The 16,067-nt window shown below is 47.8% G+C and overlaps 1 protein-coding gene across 1 annotated transcript; it reads right to left on the bottom strand.

Moving 5' to 3' along the window:
• Positions 1-231: 231 nt before the first annotated feature.
• On the bottom strand, positions 232-13,153 carry HSPB8 (heat shock protein family B (small) member 8). The gene is made up of 3 exons (XM_048821880.2): positions 12,141-13,153; positions 6,695-6,758; positions 232-1,495 (listed from the first exon to the last, which is right to left on the bottom strand). The coding sequence occupies exons 1-3, from the start codon at positions 12,523-12,525 to the stop codon at positions 1,336-1,338; spliced, it is 609 nt and encodes a 202-aa protein (XP_048677837.1). The 5' UTR covers positions 12,526-13,153; the 3' UTR covers positions 232-1,335.
• Positions 13,154-16,067: the final 2,914 nt, after the last annotated feature.

The following is a 16,067-nucleotide window of genomic DNA, read 5'->3' as shown; positions in this document are numbered from 1 at the left end:
AACACAGCTATGTTCCCCATGGAAAATTTTGATTTTGCAAAAACTGCATTTTCCGTCAAAAAAAAGAGTATCATTGTAAAATTCTCAGCCAGCTCAACTTAACTCACGTCCTGTCCCAACCCACAACGCCCATCATGAAACTCTGCTGCTCCCCCTTTGGAGACTAGCTTTTTGCCATTCCCCCAAACCAATCAAATCCTAGTTGGTTTCTGGAAAGACAAACACAACAGCTAAGAATGTGAACTAGTTTTATTCATCAAGTTTGTCCAATAAAAGCACAAATCCTCTTTGGGAAAAAGGTTCCAAACATGCACACATTTTGAAATATGTCAGATCTGTCAGTTTGTCTGTCTACGAAGCAACAGCTGTCCATCACTAGTGCAGATCCTGGCAAGAGGCTGTTTAAAGAGCAGTAGTTCAAATAAGGACAAAGATGCACAGTTGGTATGACTATAGAGTTGCATTTGAATTGAAGAGGAGAAAAGATTTTTGATATGGTCATAAATATTCCATCTCTAACATGTAGCAAAATAATAATAATAAAGAAGACATCCACTTTGTTCTGTCTGATATACAGATAAACAATATTGGAGCACGTAAGACCTCTATAAAATCTTGGTGAAACTGTGGGCTGTATTGGATACTTATTGCTGAGGGGGAAGTATCGAAGAGAGAAGTTGGAGCTATGGAGTTATCTACTCCAGTTTCAGTAAGACTAGCTAGGATCAGAGCCCATGAGTAGTTTGTAAGGGGATTTCAACCACTGCTTGGACCTCGCTATGGTAAATTCTCTGCCCCATGCTGGTCAGTGTCAGCTAATGGAGAAAAATAAGTGACCCATAATAGTGAAGTGCAGTTTGGTCTCGTAATTAAGGCACTTAACTAGAGGTCAAGAGACCTGGGTTCTATTCTTGGCTCTGCCAATGACTTTGAGAACGACCTCAGGCAAGTCACTTCGCCTCTGTTTCACCTCCCATCGTTCATCTGTCTCGTCTATTTCGATTGTAAGCTCATCGGGACAGGGACTGCCTACTACTGTGTGTATGTCGAGTGCCTAGCACAACAGGGCTCTGAGCTCTCTTAGGCCATCTAGGTGCAACCGTATTACAAAGAACAACGTTAGTAATGATACTGGATACCTACAGTCAACCACCTTCTCCCAGCGCAAAATCAATCTGATTAGAACAAGAATATATGTGTGTAAAATGTGAGGAAACAGGGCCCTTTAAGAAAATATCCAATGTACACTTCCATTCAGCTAATGCAATCACATCTGGAATTGGAGAGAAATCTTTTCAGGGAGGGAGCAGGAAGAAAGGGAACGGGGAAGACACTTCAAGCACAGGTTGCTTCTTGGCTGTCCATTGGGATCTCGTTGCCATAGCTGCTGTCTCCGTACTGGCAGTAGGGTGGTATCTGTGGTGCTTCAATAATCAGCAGACCCTCTGGCGATAAGGAAGCAAAAACTGTGACAGGATCCACCTCATATGGGAGTCTAAAAAGAGGAATGGAAAATTAATGGGGCTGCCAATCGCTTTTCTTCAGTGTCCACTACACTGCTTTCCCCTGTAGTTTTCAGACAAGCACTTGTGGTAGGAGAACACTTGAACCTCTCTGGCCACTCAGTAACAGACTTAACGGTGGCAATTTTGCAACAGAAAAGCTTCAAAAACAGACTCCAAGGAGAAACTGCTGAGCTTGAGTTAATATGCAAACTAGATACCATTAACTTCGGTTTGAATAGAGACTGGGAGTGGCTGGGTCATTACACATATTGCATCTATTTCCCCCTGTTAAGTATCCTCACACCTTCTTGTCAACTGCCTAAATGGGCCATCTTGATTATCACGACAAAAGTTTTTTTTCTCCTGCTGATAATAGCTCAACTTAATTAATTAGCCTCTTGCAGTTGGTATGGCTACTTCCACCTTTTCATGTTCTCTGTATGTGTATATATATCTCTTCTTACTATATGTTCCATTCTATGCATCCGATGAAGTGGGCTGTAGCCCACGAAAGCTTATGTTCAAATAAATTTGTTAGTCTCTAAGGTGCCACAAGTACTCCTGTTCTTTTTGCAGATACAGATTAACACGGCTGCTACTCTGAAACCTGTCACTTGTGGTTGTTACCTGTGTTGTATTTTCCAAACTGGGCTTTGTGGCAATTCCATTTTCGCATCACAGCATGCTATGCTCCTACATCATTACTGACTTGTCCATCCTTCGTATTTTCCACTGGTAAACACTGCTTAGGAATAGCCAAAATGGCTGCTGGAGAACACAGCTGCTCCATAGAAAAGCAGATGCAAGTCTCTCAATAAATTGACTCTTAAGCATAGATAGATAGTTCAGCTGTAGGGACCATCAAGTCAAGTAAAATGTCTCCATTACTCAGGGTTAACAAATATTGTGGCAGGATCACTTTTTGCTAATAAACAGCAATTAAATATTGTGGGGCACATTTAAGTTATTGAGCGGTATATTTTTCTTGGCAAGCTATCCTTATACTGTATTGCACACACCAGTGGAAATCCACATTCGTGGAATGGGTCTAGCCAGTGTCACTTTCAGAGAATATGGTCACTAATAAATTGGACGAAAGGTGGTTAGGAAGAACGGTCCTGTGGTTAGTGCACAGGACTGGGAGTCAAGAGTCTTGGGATCCTTACCCATCCCTGGCACAGACTTGACTGAGTCTTTTAAATAGATCGCTCTGTGCCTCAGTTTCCCCATATGTGAAATGGTAGAGATATTATTTACATACATCATGGGCTGTTATGAGGCTAGATTGGTTAATGTTTGTAAAGAGAACCCTACATGGAAAAAACATATAGAGATGTACAAAGAATTATTTAAATCACATTAATAAACCTCAAGCAGATCCAGAAACTCATTTACCTGCACGGAGACTTGGTAATGCCTTGTATTATTAAGTATTATAACTGTGCATGTTCTGTGCATGTTTAAAGACCTCTCTTTTCACTACAAGGCTCTCAGTTTAATCTCATCTGCAGATATGTTTGACTGGATGCCACTCACAGCTTATGCAGTTTGAGCTTCTGCAAAGCACAAGTAAATCATCTTTATGTCACAGCCTGCGTCATGGCAAAAAAAACCCCATGCCCAAATAAGGAGCCTCTCTGACTGGTTACTAAGTAGCTTGCCTGGGCTGGGCAGGGTAAATCTGCTTTCATACTGTTGTCTCCCATCTCACCCAACCAGTTTGTGCTCAGGCATGCAGGCCTGCTTGCATTTAGCATCTGGGCAGAGAAGCCTCCGTGCAAAGCTCGGTCCGCTTTTGATTTCCAAAGAAATCCATCAATCTAAATTTTGCGGATTGGACCCTCCCTTGCTTTGCAGCTTGGCTCACCATTTGCGCCAGTGCAAAGAGAGGGTGTCAAGCGTTCATTGTGACTGGGTAAACTCTGGCATTCACTGTGCACTGGGTTCAAATGAGGTAGCAAGGTGCAGGACAATGGTAACTGGGCCCTGGGTGTCTAGTTTTGGGGGCTTGGCAAGGGAATGGCCACAGAGCCACAAACCTAAATCCGCTCTGACCGGGGAACACACGTCCCCCAGAGGCTGTGACAGCCCACGGACACTGCTAGTGACAGCAACACAGCCATTCCCTGCGACACTCCTGCATTCGAGGCGGGAAGTCCCGCCTCCAGAGCCCCACTCGGCTGCCTTGCTCCTAGTCCGGTTACTCAGGCTTAGCACTGGCTGGGCAGCACTTGGCTCTGCATGCACCAACACACCAACTGCTGGGCAGGGCGCAAGTCCGAACAAAGCAAGGGGCCTGAGTTTGATCTCATGCAGGTAACTCTGCTGACGTCAGTGCTTTTACTCCTGACTTACACCAGTGCAAGTGACAGCAGAATCAAACCCAAGGTGTCACCTCTAGCATTATGCTGCAGAAGACAGGCAAGGAGGGTTGGGGGGGTCGGGGGGGTGCTGTTCCATCACAGCTACACACACAGGGAGGAGGTCTGGTAAGGTGATTCTGAGATTTGAGGGCAGGAATAACCTTTTTTGTTTTTAGGGGTGGAGGGGGGAAACTAGTATCCCAGCACAAGAGGATCTCATTTCACTGGTGGCCACACTGACCGGCCTGACCCATTTGCATTATCCTAAAAAAGCCCTTCCCTTTACCAGTTCTTAGCAGATAGTTTCCCCAGGCAATAAGGCGGGGCCTCTTAAAGGAAAAGTCAATGTACCTGCTACTTCTCACTTGTTGCTAAACAAACGCCCTGGCCCAATTGAAAAGTGCAGGGCAAGTCATCCAGGGCTTTGGTCCCAGTCCAGCGGAGCACCTGAGCACATGCATAACTTTAACCACAAGCTGCTCCACTGACCACTATTTAAATTATAAACATTCTTAAGTGTTTTCCTGGCCTGGGACCTTCGTTTCCATTCTGGGCCCTTTTTATTGTCTTGTAAAGAGTGAGAAATTTTTGTGAGTTAAAAAAAAAATATCTAATGCCAATTTTTTTTTTTTTTTGAGTCTGAGTATCTTTTCCCTGATAGTTTTGACTTCTCCCCCTTTCTAGTTTTTGGAGGTTGTGACGTTTCCTTTCTTTCCCCCCCCCCTTTCTCTTTATTTCCCCTAATATGAACATTCCAGCCAATTCCAAATATATAGTCACAATAATCATAGTTAGGATTATGGCTGGGTAAGTGTTAAGAAGAGATCTTCTGTTTTGCCTTAGTCATGCAATATTTATAAGCAGCATGAGCTAATGAGACATTCGCCTTGCGTTACAGAACCACCACAGCCAGGAACATCACAGGAAATAAATCTGTCAAGTCCTGCTGTGAGCTGGGAACGCCCACCCTCTGTAACCCTTCCCATTTGTCCAGCCTTGTTCCTCTCCAACCTGCCCTGTCCAGCTTTGACTTTCCTGGCAATGGAAAGGATATTTGCAAAACATTTTGTGACATCCAGGTCTATCCCTGTCTATGTTCTACAGACGCTTAAGGTTAAATGTACGGATTAAGGTAAAACACTGACATCCCACCCACAATACGTGACTTTGTGGTGGGAAAGAAACTGTAAGGTAGTAGAATTAGAACTTGGAATTGTCTGATGTTTGTTGATTTCCAACACTTGGCCCTGCTATAGAGCATTTTGCCTATAGACCTTAAAGTGCTTTTCAAAGCTGGGTAAGGCATTACTCCTGTTTTGCAGATGGGGAAACTGAGGCACAGAGAGTTTTTTTTTTTTTAAGTGACACAGCAAGTCAATGACAGAGAAGGGAATAGAATCTAGGTCTCCTGCCGCCCAAGAGTAACACAAATTTAGTTTCCCCATTAACATGCATTTCCCTGAAATAGACACAAGTTTGCAATCAGATTTGAACTGCCCTGAAGCGGAGGGAAATTTGGAGCTGGGTTTTGATTTGACCTGTTCTCTAAAAGTCAGCAGTGAATTTTAGGAGCGTTTGGGCCTGGGGCTTTGTTTGGAATCACATTTCACCTCACTCCTGACTCCATCCCTCCAGGGGTAAGAGAGGAATTTGTTGTCTTTGGCTTCTTTTCTAAGACTTCCGATAATGAGCCTGTTTTTGTATGGACACCTGTTCCGCAGGAGTTGGCTGGAGACATGGCGACTCCTCTCCCTCATTCCACCCTGTGGAAATACTTTTCCCTGCCACTATCAGGCTGGGCTGGATTTGAACTGATGAGAGGCAAGAGCATCGCCATCAGCTGTGCAGTCTTGTGGCTTTAAATTTCAGAGAGGGTTCTGGAGTGTGAATCATTCCCACAGGGACTTAGGTGGTTTTTGTTTTTTTGTTATTATTACTCATGTACTCATAAATAGTTCAGAAATATTTTGTGGAGTCATTGGTCCAAATTCACTCCTGATGTGACTCCGCTGAAGTCAATATGATTACACAAGGGTGAGCTTGGCCCCCGCAATCTCTTGCGCCAACACAGACTTGGGCTTGTAATAACAAACCCGGAAAGAATGTGGTTTGTGGGCAGGGAATTCCACACGCTTCAAACACATCTCACTGGTTTATGTTTCCCATCTAGCTGCACAAGAAACCAGACTTTATGGCTAAGGTTTTCAAAGCTGTCCAGGGGCTTTAGATACACAACTATTAATTTCAGTGGGAATGCTGACTCCAAATCACCTAGGCAGCCTCAAAAATCTCAGCCCATCTGTTGATGGAGTCAATGCTGGGGGCGTCCTACTGAAGGGGATGCAGTTGATGGCTTCTTGCGGGGCTGACCTCTATATTAGGGAATAATTTCAGCATTGGTCTCAGTATTTACACTCAGGTTCAGTAACTGACTCCAATATCTGCACTTGCAGGCCACCCTTTCAAGCTAGTGAGGTTACCAGTTTCCCCAGGAGTACACACCTAGTAACAAGACTTTAGCATCCATATCAACCTCATTTGGATGTCAGGAGGATGGGTGTGCATTAGGGGCACAGTCTGCCCACGGGCCAATCCCATTACAATCAATGGGACCCAGGTCATCTGAGAGCAGAACCTGGCCGTCAGTGGATCACAGGGAGCTGAGGGAGAGTAGCTTGATTGCTTGCTCAGAAAATCATTTCATGCTCTCAAAAATAAGAGACTGGTCATCATTCCTAAGTCCTGCTCTCCTCTGTGGAGTGAGAGCCCCATGTGGGCAAGCCCCATAAGAAAGAACTGAGAAACCACGGTGTATATTATACATACTGGATTTTCTTGGTGAAGTTCTTGGAGACTATTCCTCCTTCTTCCTGTTGCTCTTCATGTTTGCCTGGAGGGAACGGGAACACACAACAACATTGTCTCACAGGGCTGTTTTACAAACAGGCAAAAAAAGTTCTACTCAGTATCCCCCCCCACACCCACTCCATGTTCAAATCTCCCTTCACAGTTTTGACCCAAGCAAAGCTCCTGCTTCTGCAAGAGCCGCCTAAAAGAAAAACAACATGGGGAGAAGCTGATGGTGGAGGAACCTGCAGTACTAAGCCCAAAATTTAACAGCAAACAGGCACCGTGGGAGAAGGAACCCTGCCTTCTGCATCTAGGTTAGTGGGCCTAATTCTGCTCTCCCTTACACTAATGTCGGCTTCAGTGGAGTAGTTCCTGATTTACACCAATGTGAGAAGATACTCTGGCCCCGGTTCTCAATGTCGAGTCGTAAGCAGGTGTCATGGGGTCAAGACTGCCCTACCCTTTTCATAATGCTAAATGGGAGGGGATCCTAGCCAGATGGAAGGGAGGTTCCAGGGAGGTGGGTAGGCATGGAAGAGGTTGAGGAGCACTGCTCTGAGACTACCCTTGCTGGAAGCCTAATCTTATTGGAGCCAAAAGCATGTGGACATCCAGGTTCTAGATGGGTCAAATACACCTCTATGTACTACAGATCCAAAATAGCAATAGGCTAACTGGGCTGTGCTCTCGAAGGCCCTGTTCCTGCACCAGTAAAACCAATGGGAGCTTTGCTATTGGCTTCAACAAGTCCTGAAATGTCCCCGCTCCAAAGTTCTCAGCGTCCTAGAACTGATCAGAGCCATTAGAAGGTTTTGTGGTGAGAAGGAATGGAGGTGGTGGACGGTGACAAAAACCGTGTGTTAAAGAAGATACTTAGAATGAGATACTTAGGGTAGCAAGGTGTTCACATAGCAGAATGAGACTGTCTGAACAGCTGGAGGTTGGGACAGATCAATAAAACAACTTGAAAAATCTATTTAGAATTCATAGGCAAGAGAGTTTAAATAACTTGAAGCGCTGGCAGGTGAGGCCTTGGTGGGTTCTGGTTGGCTGACACTGCTGGTTGCTTAGTATTGCTGTAATGAGCACAGAGCCCCAGACAATGGGGATAGTTCAAGACTATCTTTGGGGAAGCACCTGAACTTCTGAGTGCATGTAAGAGTGGGTGCAGATCCCACAGCAGCTGAAGCATGTCCTGTACCACCCCTATGCCCATCAGATTATCAGCCCGAGAGAGTCTCCTACCCAGTGTTATGGAAAATGGTCATGAATCCAAGTGTGATACAGTGTGGGAGATTTAGAGGCGTAGCGGTAGCTGAGGAAGTGAGGCTACAGCTTGTGGAGGACTGTGACAGTCCACACCTCCACCTTCTTCTATTTCAACTCCTTCCTGAGGGGTAATCTCCCCCAAAAGGCCTTTGACCCCAGTCCCCTAACCTCCCAGCAAGTTGTGCATGCCAATACATGTGATTATGTCGCCCTCTACTGGCCTCTTCAGTCACTCCTATAGCAGGCAGCTTCTTTCTATGCTCTTCCAGGTCTTCCTCCTGACCAGACTCTCTCTTAGCTCGGGGAGCTCCCCTTTCAGACCAAGTGGTGAAGACCTGTGTTTTGGGTGCTGAAGGCATGGAATGACCATGGGAGATCTATCTGTATGTGGCCATGGTTTGCTATACTCACATCAAAATTGAATGAAACATGGAATTAACAAGGTGAGCTGAACTTCCCTGCTCACTTGGTCATCCTGGTTTTGCCAAGCCTGTGTGTTTAAAAATCATGAGTCCCCCCAAATCATGACATTGGCTTAACAATCATGAAAAAAATGCCTTCTGAGTCTTTAGGGTCACACTTGGGCCACATTTTCACACTTCACAGCCAGGAAGGCTAGACAATTACCTTTATTGTATAATGAAAGCTGAGAGTGTCACTTGATCCCATGCCTCCAGGAGCTGGGGCTTTAAGAAAAATCACTAAGTATCATAAAACTCCCAATAAAATCTCAGGAGGTGGCCACACTGTTGCCCCCTTATTTGTCTGGAAAGTATCTGGCACACTTTCGGTGCTCCTGAGCTATTAATAATGGACAGATAAGCACCCTCTGCTACATAATGCTCAATAGTCTAATTCAGCAACTACAGGGTTAAATTCCGGAATGTAGCACATGGCTTAATTGGAACATTCTGTGTTAGAGACCAGTGCTAAGGGTGAAACATGATTGCTGCTTGTTCTGAGACAATGTCTCCAATTAAGCCTGGGGTGTGTCTGCAAAGCAACAGAATGGCAGAAAACCCTGGGCCTTACTTCTGTGTTTAAATGCAAGTTTAAAATCCAAGTGGATGCTCTGAGAGTTTTCATTACATGGCAGATGTATAGATCAGAGGCCTCTGATTAATATACTGCAGTATAGATGTGGAATAATAATCAGATAGACCTGATTGTGATCTCACATCTGCATAAATCAGGAGTGACGTGAGTAACGTTAGGGTGGTGGCATACACCCAGCATCCAGAATGGAGCTGGATGAAATTCTTCAGACAGACAAAAAACTCTCTTCACTAAAAGATTCAGATTCAAGTTGACCTAAACATTTTGTGAATTTGTGTAGAATTCACTGTTTCAGTCACTCCTCCCCCCCATTCTGAAAAAAATCAAAATGTTTGGTTCAGCCATTATCTACAGCAAATGTCTGGATTCTTTTTTAAATTTGAAATGATTTTTTCTTTCACATTTTTTTGATCATTGTTTTAAATGTACAAAAATCCAAAAATAAAAAAAAACATTTGGTTTGGCCCAAAACGATTCCCCCGCCCTCCACCCCCAATTTTTCGGTTTGGCCGGCGAGCCAAAAATAATCAGTTCTCTGCACAGCTCTAGCTAGTCCTGAATCAGCCCCCAGCTGCATCTGCTGACCCAGTGGCCGAACTTGCCATAAGCCACTAACTCTATGTATGGGGCGTGGCGTGCTTCCCCCCAGAAGGAACCTCCCCCAAGTCAAACCCAGCAGGAAGAAAACTGGTTTCTAGCTGCTGCTTCTCGGTTCCCTTTCACAAGGCAGATTCCACCGTAGCGGGAGTGGATACAACTCCCATTGACTTCACCCGCTGGAAGGAGTTACCAGCATCATATTTCATGGCCCAAAGAGCAGGCATCAAGCACCAGACCATGTTCTGCAGGGAGGCTACTACCAGCAGGCAGCTCAGACATGATCAGTTCCCAAACACAAGGACGAGCCTTCTCCCCCAGGGTGCTCCCAGAGCAAGGCGCTGATCAGAACGGGCGGTATTTTGTTTGGTTCATCTGGTCCAAAGCTTATTTGTCACTTTAAAAAGACAGTTCATCAGCCAGAATCTCCCTGCTCTAGTGCAGGAGTCCCTTCTGGAAGGGGGAAAACCTTTCCGCTTAGTTACCCTGCTCCTCTGGCAAGAGTTAGCAAGCAACAGCTCTCTCCTGCTCTCCCTAGCCTTAATCCTGGTTATGGTCACTTTTGCTATGGTTTCCCAAAACCTTTGAGTCATAGAAATCCAAGCCTGACGAGATCCAGAAGGCTGCCATAGTCCATCCCTCTGGCAGGATAGATTTTCCCAATACTTTGCCCACTGTAGCTTGATGGGTCATTGCACTCCAATGTTTTCACACTGTTTTGCTGCACGGCCAGTCTCCCTCCTGACACTTCAGACTGAAAGCAGATCTTTCTGGACTCCTGCCATGCCAGGAGCGGCCTGGTCCTTTCCCTCCCCTATCCCCAGCATAATCCTCCAACTTCCTTCCCCAGGGGATGGTGCAGTTCACCAGAGCACTTACAGCTCAGCTCTGTGAAGCAGAGCAGCAGGGCTCTTTTCAAGTCAAAGGGGTGAAATTGATTTACAACAGCTGAAGAGCCAGCCCTGGTTCTTTTACTTTTCTTTTCTTCTGTTCAGACCTTTCCTTCCCCCTGGCGCTTGCTAGCAGGGCTGTGCAGAGAGAATCTCATCAGGGTTTGTTTTTTTTCTGCCCACTTTATGTTTTCCTGGTACAACATTATTTTTAATGCTACATTAATTGTTGGGGAATCACAATAGAATTTTTATGGCCTCCTCATTGAGCGTCAGTGAATTGGCTCCATCCCCAATGTTATTGCAGAGGATGCTAAATGAATTAACGATTAGACACAACATAAAGACAGGGTTTTTTTCCTTCCCAGGTTATTTCTTTTTTTATTTCTGCTCTGTTAACCGCTCCCTTTGTTTCCCAGCTTTATGTTCTGTTTCTATCACCCTTCCCTAACCCAATTGCACAATGTATGTGCTCCCCCCCGCCCCCGCCACTTGTTAATCCTCCCTTATTTTAAAACCTCCACTTAACTCTTTCTGGTTCATCTTCGTTTCCAGCCCCCTTCCTCCTACTGTTCTTTTTGTCCGGTTGTCCTGCCTCTTTAGGACTTGTTACTGTTTGGGGGAGGGGTGGACAGTGGGATTACTGCAGCATTCCTGACTGCCAGTAGCTGCTGAATGCCTGAGGACATTGTAGTGAGACACTGTCCCTTTAAAGGAATTTCCCGTTGATACCATAAACTCTGGAATGATCCATAATTAACAGAATTGTCTTGGGGCCCAACCCTGCAAATGCTCACTACTGCCATGATTGGTGCTATTGACTTCATGGGGACTAATCACTTCAGTTGAACTCAGTGAGACTTGTTTGGCATGACAAGTGTTGCCAAAGTGTAAAAAGAGGAACAGAGCCCAGGTCTCAGTCTGGGCTCACTGGGCTCTGCCCTGGATAGAGCTACCCGCTGTGTAGGATTTCATCCTGTGTCCAGCACAGTAATCAGGCAGCAAGTTCTTCCTTTATGGATGTGAACACTCTATGCTTTTTTGGGCTGAGATTTTCAAAGTTACTTATGTGCTTTGGACGCTCAATTTCCAATCCTTAGGCAGCTTTGAAAGTCTCACCCCTTGCCCTTTGCTTAGACTTTCACCCTGTCCAGTTTAATGAAATGAATGTCCTTACTAATAACAACCTCGCTCATCAAAACTGGCAGACCATTTAAACCTCTAGGCCCTGATTCTCCTCTCACACTAGTGTAAATCAGGAACAACTCTATCAACGTCCTCTGCTGGGAAACTGGAGTCAGCAGAAGGAGAATCAGGCCCTCAAGCCTGTTAACCTCCTCTCGTTCTCTCAGCCTGGATGCTGGGAGTAGCCCCGTCCCACACATTTTTGTTTGTCAAGTTCACTTTCCCTGCCTCGGGCTGCAGTGTTTGGGGTGCAAATGCTGCAGGGGACTGTTTCTTTGTTAAAATAAAGCTTACACAGGCGTGGCAGAAACTGCTGGAAATAGTTCTTGAACCTTAGATTTTTTTTCAGGACCTAGATTTATTTCCATTTCTCTATGTTCCTTTTTTCTGTGCTTCCCTTCCTCTTCTCCCTGTCTCTCACTCACCTGACACTTCCACATAGCCGTCCTTGGTTTTCACCGTCAGCTCCTCGGGTTTAAAGCTTTGCACGTTGACACACACCTTCCAGGGCTCCCCAGAGAAGGGAGCAGGACTCCGACCTTCAGGGTAACTGCTGAACCTGGAGCCGTAGCCAGGAGGGGGCATGCCAGAGGCTCGGGCCATTCCCGATCGCAGTGGACCGGGCCAGGTACTGGTCAGTCGTGGGCGAGCCCAGTCCAGCAAGTCTGCAGTCAGGTCCCCGGAAAAGGGGCACATTCCGAAGTCATCGTCCAGGAGTCGAGAGGACAAGCCAGGCTCTCTGAATCGGTCTCGGACATTTCGGTGCCTGGGGGAGTAATGGCAGGAAAAGGGCAGCTGGCTGTCAGCCATGATTTTCTTCTCAGTCAAAAACAACACGGAGTGAGGCCAAAACTCCCAACGTTGTCCGGCTCTAGAGCACAAGAAATGTCAGTGTTTGCTTTTGTGTTCCTTAGTGCGAAGTTTCCCTGGATTGAGTCATCCACTCCCCCAAACCAGAGAGGGGGGACCTGCTGTGCTCGGATTCTGACAGTTTATATTAGTTTATACCCGTTCCCCAGAACCAACAAGATAAAAAGAAAAAAAAAAACAGGGCTGAATCATTCAAAACTTTAAAATGCAGGGAGCAGAGATTCGGGAGGCAGGGAGCGAGAGGAGAGAAAAAGTATCCCGTTTGTTTGAAATTCCACACCAGAGAAAGTGGGAGAGGAAAGAAAAAAAATACCTTGTTGGTGAAAAATCCCTTCGAGGGAGCGAGAAATTCCCAAACTTAAGACGCTTCTTTCCTCTGTCAACCTGCCCCTTTCCCTTCCGATCCCTGGCAGGAGCTTAAATAAACGTTTGTGCTCAGGGTCGAGAAACTTCTCTAACATTCCACCCAGCTGGGAGCCTTCTATTTATATGGCGTTCGGTGCTGGGGGTTGTGCTTTGCAATCCTTGCCGTGTCAGCTGAGTATTTTAGAGAGGATGAAACACCCTTGGAGAATCTGTGCTGTGACAGCTGACCTCTCCCACTGGGCCGGGAATACTTACGTGGGACTGCCAAGTTTAGGCAGCTTTCCTCACTTGCCCCTCCTTCTGCCCTGCTCCTTCCCCGCCTTTGCTCCCTCCCTAGCCCGCAGCAGCCAACATGCTGCGAATAGCTTCAGGGCTGACTGCACACCCCCTCCGCCCCCCGTCACCATTTGAAAATACCCACTTGCCCAAGAGCTTATCAGAGCCCTCGCTCGCCTCGCACTGTAAGGACACCTGTTAGCAGGGGCTGGCTGAGCCAGGCTCTGTACCACTCAGCGCGAGTTGGGGCTTGGTGCCTGTAGCAGGGTTAGCGACGATCTAGGGCTATGCGCAAGGGGTCAGACTTTTAAAGAGGGTCCTTGTGTACCAGAGCAGCCTGATGACTCAGCCCTGGCATGGGCACCCAGTCCCCGCTACAGTCAGCGTTAGGAGAGCAATCCCCTGGGACATGCTTCATGGTGGTTGTGAGCTAGATTGGGCCCTGGATTAGGTCTGCTTCTCCCACGGTACCCTCAGCAGCCAGCAGGTGCCTGTGTTGGGGCGCCCCCCCCCCACACACACACAATGGGGCAGCACTGGCTGGGGTGGCTGGCCTCTCCCAGTGACACTCCCAAGGCAGGAAGCTGGGGTGCAAACAGCATCTCCCCTCTCCCTTGGCACAAATCCTCCTCCCAGGGCTGCAGCAGGCCCTGCTGGCATAGGAAGCGTCATTTGTCCCCCCACAGCTGGGGGCGGGGGGAACTGAGCCCCACTTCAGAACGCTGTCTCTGCAGCTGGCCCCGCGTATGGGTGCTGGGAGCCATGGGGTGGGCTCTGGGGCGGTGCTGGCAGGGCATGGATAAACTGAGCACTGGATAATCCTTTGTTCAGGCTTGTACCAGTTCAGGGCTGGCCCAGGCTCTGCTGCCGGCCCGCGCCGTGTGTCCGAGGGCAGCACGGGACAGCCAGGGACTCTGCTCCCTCAGGCCTACCAGGGGGCTGGGAGCTTCTCGAGCCCTGCACCCAGCCAGACAAGGGAGGTTTCGGGCTCGCCTCACCCCAGCTGCAGAATGTTAACAGACCCGGGGAGGTACTTTGGGCATCACTCACATGCCCGCCCTCCCACGGCTGCCGCACCCAGTGGAGCTACAGAGCTTGTGCTCCACGACGGCCTATAATTACAGTAGGGAGCAGGCTGAGCCAAGCAGAGCTGTGTCTCCGTCCCCATGGGGTGCAGGAACAGTGACCAGCTTGCATCGCTAGATCCTCCTCTTTCTCGCTCCTTTGAAGGCTGGCCAGATATATCTCTGTTCCTGGGTCTGCCCCAGCCCCAGCTCCCTTTGAAGTGCATGGGAAGCCTCCCCAGGGCTTCCAGGGGCTGGGCCCACAACGCGCTGCTTTAACGTCTGTTGAAACTGGCCTGGGATGCATTTGACCTTCACAGACCTTGCCAAAGCCCCAGTGAGCTCCCAGCTGGGGCTGTCAGTAGCACAGGGGTGTGGGCATGTCTGACGGCTCTGTGCAGGAGAATCCTGAGCACGGGCCTCTCTGGCGGGGGTGGCTCCGTACAGGCTGCAGAGGGGGTGATCACCCGGGGCAGGGAAATCACCTGCCCCTCCCTGCCGTTTGGCAGCTGAATTTTACTTCAGTAGCGCCATGCATCCCCCTCCATGCATCCAGAAGGGCACATCGTCCCCATGCAGTTACCCAGCGCTGGCTTTCAAAGCCCTTCCTTTCAGAAATGAAGCGAGGGGCTTCTAGAGGCCCGGGGATCGTGGCTGCCAGGCTGCAGGGGGCAGAGGACGTCTGCGTGCTGGTACAGGGCCGGGTGAGATCATTGGCTCATATTAATAACGATTGACTTCACCAGTGCTTTCATGTTGCCCTGCACTCCCCCAGAGCTTGCATGTCTCCCAGCGGGAGTGGATGGGGTACAGGGGAATGCCCAGCGCAACCAGAATTAGCCTGTAGTTAAAAAAAGGCAGAGGGCTCCTTACAGAGGAACTGAGGCTAGACAGGGCCTATTTGGTTACCCAGTGCACTCCCCTGCCAATGCGGGATTCACCTGCTGTATATCCTCTAAATGCGGCTCCCTCCGCTTCCCTGTGGAGACCATTCCAGAGGCTAGTCAGCGTCTAACAGATGGCATCGCTCGGCCACTTTGCCTGACATCCCACCTCTATTTTCTTCTGCTTCACGTCAGCCCATTATTCCACCGCTTCCTTCCCTCACCCTCTGTCAGGGTTCCTTCCCCACTCTGAACTCTAGGGTACAGATCTGGGGACCCGCATGAAAGACCCCCTAAGCTTATTCTTACCAGCTTAGGTTAAAAACTTCCCCAAGGTACAAACTTTGCCTTGTCCTTGAACTGTAAGTTGCCACCACCAAGCGTTTAAACAAAGAACAAGGAAAGAGACCACTTGGAGACGTCTTCCCCCAAAATATCTCCCCAAGCCCTACACCCCCTTTCCTGGGGAAGGCTTGATAATAATCCTCACCAATTTGTACAGGTGAACACAGACCCTGGCTTACCTATACTGGTTGCAATATTGGAGACTTGGATTAGGATGGGTTGGGGAAGATGGATTTCTGTCTGGCCTCTCTCAGTCCCAAGAGAGAATAACCATGTAAACAAAGAGCACAAACAAAAGCCTTCCCCCTGCCAAGATTTGAAAGTATCTTGTTTCTTTATTGGTCCCTTGGGTCAAGTGCCAGCCAGGTTAGCTGAGCTTCTTAACCCTTTACAGGTGAAAGGGTTTTGCCCCTGGCCAAGAGGGATTTTATAGCACTGTATACAGAAAGGTGGTTACCCTTCCCTTTATATTTATGACACCCTCTATGTTCTCCCCCGGCTCCTGAGCTACTGGTTAGCAGACATGTCCTAGTGGGGCCAGGTGGCA

This window comes from Caretta caretta, chromosome 15 (assembly GCF_965140235.1).
Source record: "Caretta caretta isolate rCarCar2 chromosome 15, rCarCar1.hap1, whole genome shotgun sequence".
Classification (NCBI taxonomy): Eukaryota; Metazoa; Chordata; order Testudines; family Cheloniidae; genus Caretta; species Caretta caretta.
The sequence above is the reverse complement of the archived record's forward strand: the minus strand, read 5'-3'. Positions and strand labels throughout refer to the sequence as shown.